Genomic DNA, 6,898 nt, shown 5'->3' with positions numbered 1-6,898 from the left:
ATTACTAGCAACGTAAGCAATCAACGGTTTTTTTTTTTTTCTTTGTTTCTATGGGCGCGGCTTCGGTGGATCCGGGGGTGAGATCCTTGACTGTGGAGTCCACCTTGATGTATTTTTCATAAATCCACGTCATCCAATTGTTTTGACAGATCATTTTAGGAAAGATCCATAAAATTAAGTATATCCAAATCTCGTTTAGATCACATCACAGGAAAAAGTGGTGAATGACAATCAAAAACTTCTTATGGGCCACGATAGTTTTGGATCAAGATTATATTAGTTTGGGACCTTCGTCCAGGTCTTTATGACCTTATCAAAAGGTTGGATGGAAAATAAACGTTTTGGTGGCCCCCAATATATATATATATATATATATATATATATATATATATATATATATATATATATATATATATATATATATATATTTTATGGTGGGGATTCAATCACCACTGTTTTCCTGTGGTGTGATCTATCTAAGATTTAAATCTGCTTAATTTTTTGTTTAAAACACTAAAATGAACTTTCAAAACAGATGGACAGCATGGATGTAAGTTATATAAATAAACATGTCCCCACAGTTGGGGATCCATCCAGGATCCACGCGCTCTATAGATAAGAAGAATCTACTCTGTATTTGCTTCCTCACTCTGGCCTTCCTGCATTCAGAAACTCTATAATGGAACTCCAGTCCATGAGCCTATGGGCATTCTGGTTGTTTCTCCTTCTCTCTTCCATGCACGTTCTACGCTTCTTCGGATCTGCTGCTAACTTCTCCAACGAAACAGATTATCTTGCTTTGCTACACTTCAAACATCTGACAACCGAAGACCCTCTCAATTCCTTGAGCTCATGGAATCATACTCTCCACTTCTGTCACTGGCAAGGAGTCACATGCGGTGGTCGCCTCCATCCTCAAAGGGTCACCGCCTTGAACCTCACAGGCCAGAAATTGGTGGGACCCATATCTCCCTTCATACGGAACCTTACCTTCCTCAGGAGAATCGAACTCGCGAATAACAGCTTCAACGGGCGGATTCCTGAAGAGATGGGTCAGTTGCTCCGCTTGCGGTTTCTCGGTCTGGACGATAACAAATTCACCGGAGAAATTCCAGCAAATCTGACCCGCTGTTCTGAACTCCAGCTCCTTTATCTTGTTCGGAATCAGCTTATAGGGAGTATTCCAACTGAGCTTGGCTCTCTATCAAAGCTCACCGTATTAGCCCTTGGTATCAACAATCTTATCGAAAACATCCCACCTTCACTTGGAAACCTTTCGTCTCTCACACTCCTTCTCTCAAGAAACCGTCTGGAGGGCAACATCCCAGACGATCTCAGTCAGTTGGTGAGGTTAAACATTCTTGGTATTCGTGAAAATGAACTTTCAGTACGATTCCGCCCTGGCTATTCAATCTCTCCTCAATTATCATTTTCGACGTGGGATTGAACAGATTGCATGGAACTCTTCCACCTAACTTAGGCCTCACTCTTCATAATCTCTAACAGCTTCTTTTCGGAGTAAACCAATTCACAAGACCCATACCAGTTTCATTATCCAATGCTTCTGGACTTGCACTTGTTAACCTTAATAACAATAGTTTTAGTGGATCGGTGCCTCTGGATTTTGGAAACCTCAAGAATCTCTCTAGGTTACGTTTGTGGGGAAATGAACTTGCAATTGGAAAAGGTAGTGACTTGGGTTTTCTTGATTCTTTGATCAATTGCATTAGTTTACAACTACCGGATGTAGGCATTAATAATCTCAGTGGTTTGTTGCCCAACTCCATAGGGAATCTTTCAACCCAGCTGAATGAACTATCGTTAGACAATAACATGATATTCGGAAGCATCCCATCTGGGATTCGGAATCTCATTTGCTTAACAGTAGTCAATTTGGGGTATAACTTTCTAACAGGTAGAATTCCCATTGGTGTTGGAATGCTTAACAAGGTGGAGCAACTTGAGCAGTAATGAATTATCAGGGCAAATTCCATCTTCCTTGGGCAACATCTCTCAATTATACTGACTCCGTTTATCTAGAAACAATCTAATGGGGAGCATACCTTCAAGTCTTGGAAATTGTAAAGACTTGAAGTTTCTATACCTCGAAAATAATAACTTTAGTGGTACCTTACCCAGACAACTTTTCAGCATTCCTTCTTTGATAGAATTCCATGTTCAGAATAACTCTTTTAACGGTTTTCTACCACAAGAAGCTGGTTACTTCAATGCTCTTGGAAGCTTCATTGTTTCTAATAATAAATTGTCGGGTGAATTCGTTTTGCGATTTTTCGCAGATTTCGTGTCGCAAGTCCTTTTGCAACTGGGATGCGGAAAAAGAGTTTCCTAAAACTTTAAATAGGAGGTACACAGGGCTTTCTAGGTAGGACAAGAGGGTTTCCTAACGCTTTACAAGGGATTTGTTAAAGGGTTTAGGGCTATCAAAGTTGAGAGAGAGAGAGAGAGGAAGAGAGAGAGGAAGCTTATAAAAGGGAGGTTATGCTCGTGGAGGTTATCTACTATGCAATCTATATCTCAACATCTCTATATCCTCGTAATTGGTTAGATCTCTCCGTTTTCTTTATTTCTCTTATTGTTTAGTCACTCCTGCGTCAGTGAAGAAGGTTGTAACGTTCTACTTCATAGTGGATTGTTGATCTGGACGAGGTCCCGTGGTTTTTACCTCTTTGAGGGTTTTCCACGTAAAAATCTCTTGTGTGGTGTGTGGTTTATGCTTTGATTTATTTCATTGCTTTATTATCCATAATTCTAGTTTGTTTCGGGAGGCTAGATCCTAAGGTTTTGTGCAAGGCATCCCAACAAAGTGGTATCAGAGCTAAGTTCATTGAACAGGTAGGATCAGTTTTTTGAATTATGGAAGGTGGCTCATCAAGGATGATCAGCCTCAATGGTCCTAATTGGACCATATGGAAGGCTAAGATGGAGGACTTGCTTTATTGCAAGGACCTATATTCTCCAATTTTAGGCATATCAGCAAAATCCAAGGATATGTCTGATGATGATTGGAAGAAGATGGACCGAAAGGCGGTAGGGTTTATTAGACAATGGTTGGATGATTCTGTGTTCCACCATGTGTCTACGGAAACCTCAGCCGCTAGCCTATGGCTGAAATTAGAAAGGCTGTATGAGAGGAAGACAGCCGGTAATAAAATTTTTCTGATAAGGCGACTTGTGAATCTCAAGTTCAAGGATGGTGGTTCTGTGGCCGAGCACATGAATGAGGTCAGCAATATAGTGAACCAACTCTCCTCTATGAAGATGGTCCTGGATGATGAATTGCAGGCTTTACTTTTGCTTAGTTCATTGCCTGACAGTTGGGAGACATTGGTGGTGTCTCTAAGTAACTCCGTGCCAGATGGAAAGATATCCATGGAACAGGTAACTAGCTGTCTCTTCAATGAAGAGACAAGGAAGAAGTCTCAGGGGTCTACTTAGCAAGAGACCCTTGTGATACAGGAAGGGCGGGAAGGCCCGAGATAAATCAATAGGCAAGTCGAGTAACAGAAAAGATGTTGATTGCTGGAATTGTGGCAAGAAGGGCTACTATAAGCATGAATGTCGTGGTAAGAAGAACGACAAAAAAGGAAAAGGAAAGGAGAAGGAAGATGAATCAGATTCCACTGCGATTGCTTCAGATGGCAACATTGTAGTTATTCTTTCAGCAGATCATAATATATGTTTCACGGCTACGAGTTAGGACATCGACTGGGTGATAGACTCAGGAGCCTCTTTTCATGCGGCTCCTTCATAAGCTACAAGTCAGGTAACTATGGGACCGTGAAGATGGAAAATTCTGGCGTATCGAAAATCGTGGGAGTCGGTGATATTTGTGTAAAGACCGATGTAGGTTGCACATTAGTTCTCAGGAATGTGAGGCATATCCCAGACCCTCGCTTCAACTTGATGTCGACGGGAAGGTTGGATGATGATGACTATGAAAGTCGGTTTGCTGGTGGACGATGTAAGCTCATCAAGGGTTCGTTGATCGTGGCCAAAGGAAAGAAGTGTTGCACCCTTTATAAGGCAAGTGTCAGTATGTGCAAGGGTAGGTTGAACACAGCGGAAGATTCAACTATTGTCATGTGGCACAAGCATCTAGGCCACATGAGTGAAAAAGGGCTTTAGGTACTAGCAAAGAAGCGACTCCTTCCAGACATGATAGGTATACCTCTCAAAACCTGTCTTGATTGTTTATCAGGAAAATAGCACAGAGTTTCATTCGTTAAATCTGCTTCTCATGTTAATAAAGTGCATACATTAGATTTGGTTTATTTTGATGTTTGTATCCTATGAAGACAAAAACCTTGGGTGAGACATTGTATTTTATCACTTTTATAAATGATACATCTAGGAGGGTTTGAGTTTATGCTTTGAAATCCAAGGACGAGGTCTTTGGTGTGTTTAAATTATTTCATGCTATGGTCGAGAGAGAGACAGGTAGATCATTAAAGTGCATTCGCACTGATAATGGTGGTGAATACATTAGCGACTTTCATGAGTATTGTAAGTCCCTGGGTATACGGCATGAACAGACGGTTCCCAAGACCCCCCAGTATAATGGTGTGCCTGAGCAAATGAATTGCACCATTGTAGAGAGAATCAAATGCATGTTATCCCATACGAAATTGCCCAAGATGTCCTGTAATGACTCGAAAAATTTCGTGCAAAGACCCGAATATTACCTCAAATTCTTTAGAAGTTAAATGTGGGTTAACTAGTGCTGAACTCGATTACTTGTGAAATTAGCACCAATCACTTTAAATTTGATCTGCAAGACCCAAAACCTGTAGAATCGTTAGCGCTATGTTACCCTGAAATCTAGGATTCAACGCTAAATCCAGTTGCTCTCGGAAGTACTTGGAAACTTTGTATCGGACCTGGACAGCGCGTCGAAAGTCCAATAGTGATGATCTTAGACAATTATGATCACCTTGTTGGGTTTGACAATCGCCTCAAAAATCAAGTCCAGATGATGTCCTTAGACGATTTGCTTGAGTCTGGAGTAAAGAGTGTGAGAAAGGTGAGAAATTAAATATGAATTTATGAAATCTGAGTCGTGTCGCTTGCGCGCAGATTTAAGCAATCTAACTGTTGGATTCTGACCCAAATTTACCCTCGGATCAGGGAAGATGGCCCAGACATGTCAAAGTGCCGGTGGACCCGATCGAGTTTCGGTGACTGTTGAATTGAAATTGGTCTGCCACGGCTGCTCTGTAAATTCGATCGGTACAAAAACTCAGCCTGACCTAGATCCATGGTCAGTGAGCTTAAGTCCGACCGCACGTGGAAAAAGGACCACCAGAAATGCTCTATTGGATCGAAATAGACCCGATTTGGTTATAACTTAAGTATACCTTGGCCCTGGGGCTATTTTCATCAATATTAGGCCTATATAAAGACCTTAAACCCTCACTCTCAAATTCCATACAAATTTTCTAAACCCTAGCTAAGAGAGAGAAAGTGAGAGAGAAGTTGGTAAATCATCTTGAGATTTTTCCCTGTTATTCTGTGTCCTTAAATCATCACTTCTGAATCATTATTCTGGCGATTCTAAGTTCATTCTTGAGTAATTCAATCAAACCCTAGCCTGTTTTGGAGCTTAGAATAGTCTAAGTGTTGATGTAGCTCATTTTTATTCATGCCTTAGGTTATCTAGTCGCCGTTAACGAAGACTTATCGTCTGAATCAGATCTGTTACACACTTCCTGGTTTAAGGTGCGGACTATATTCGTATAGGTTATGGTTTTCAAGGCTTTCAATGTCGGTTAATGGTTTATTATTGTTGTGGGTGCAATTTCACATGTCAAATACAATATTTATATTGTGTTCCTAATATATATGAGTTATATTGAGATTTGTGTATTCCTTGTATATGTAGAAAGTATCGTATACGTCTGAAATACGAACATGTGTTTGCCATGATTAATTGTCATGTATTTGTGCTAGTTGTATGTGTATCAACTCCTTGGCGAAAGGAATTGTCCAAATGTGTGTTATCACCAACATACGTCATGTATGTTGGAATATGTAGCCTAAGTGTTTGTAGAAATGTCTGAATGATCAAGTGTGTAATATATTATCCTGTTTACTGGCGTTGAGAAGAGATTCTCAACTATCTTATTGGTGTGTATGATTTCCTACATGCAATTTACATTCTTTGTTGTTTAAATTCAGGCACTACTTATGTGTAAATCCATGTTAAGTTGATATTTATCAAATGCTCACATACTGTATGATTAGAATTGTTGATCCATTACTGTTCTGAATTGCTGGTATGAATATCTGTTATACTTGAATGTGTTTGGGACTATGAAATAGTCCAGGGAATCGGTAATAAACCTTGAGTTCGTGGCCGAGGTTGTTTTCGCCACGTAGGACGTGTTTGACGAACCCGAGTCGTATTAGGGTTGTCGGCAGTGGTTTGGCCACACGGAGTGTTTGCGCACTCTATGTCATTCAACTCAACGTGCGCTCGTGCTAGTCGAGTTCGTCAAGTAACCCGATTGTCCCGGTGGATGTGCACCATGTATGGACGCTATTGTTTGAATCTAGGGTACCAAACTTACCAATGCAATCCCGTTAACCATTGTACCTTGATCCGCTAAGACTCATGAGCCGGGCATGGTGGTATGGGACACCGTGGTCGAGCTGTCGGCCTACGCTGGGGTGACGAGCCTCCCCGTAGTGACCAGTGAGCACACCAGACTCGTGAGCCGATTATGGTGGTATGGGACACTATATTCGCGCTGTCGGCCTACATTGATTGGTGACGAGCCCTTTGTAGTGACCTCGAGCATACCTTGATACTGCATTGAGGTGACGAGCCTTAGGGTAGTAACTAAGGTATGATAGGCATGCATTGATTGGTGACGAGCCC

At 41.2% G+C, this 6,898-nt stretch overlaps 1 protein-coding gene across 1 annotated transcript; it reads left to right on the top strand.

Moving 5' to 3' along the window:
* The first annotated feature begins 679 nt into the window (after window positions 1-679).
* Window positions 680-1,971, top strand: LOC131254216 (putative receptor-like protein kinase At3g47110). The gene is made up of 2 exons (XM_058255214.1): window positions 680-1,387; window positions 1,507-1,971. Exons 1-2 carry the CDS (start codon window positions 680-682, stop codon window positions 1,969-1,971), a joined length of 1,173 nt encoding a protein of 390 aa, XP_058111197.1.
* The last annotated feature ends 4,927 nt before the right edge of the window (window positions 1,972-6,898 follow it).

This window comes from Magnolia sinica, chromosome 8, assembly GCF_029962835.1.
Source record: "Magnolia sinica isolate HGM2019 chromosome 8, MsV1, whole genome shotgun sequence".
In the NCBI taxonomy this organism is placed as follows: domain Eukaryota; kingdom Viridiplantae; phylum Streptophyta; class Magnoliopsida; order Magnoliales; family Magnoliaceae; genus Magnolia; species Magnolia sinica.
This window is presented reverse-complemented; position numbering and strand designations above follow the sequence as displayed.

Excerpts from the sequence above, each read along its gene's own strand:
- LOC131254216 (XM_058255214.1), top strand. The coding sequence starts at position 680 with ATGGAACTCCAGTCCATGAGCCTATGGGCATTCTGGTTGTTTCTCCTT. Across the intron at positions 1,388-1,506 it reads TTCGTGAAAATGAACTTTCA|CTTCTTTTCGGAGTAAACCA; the intron begins GTACGATTCCGC and ends AATCTCTAACAG.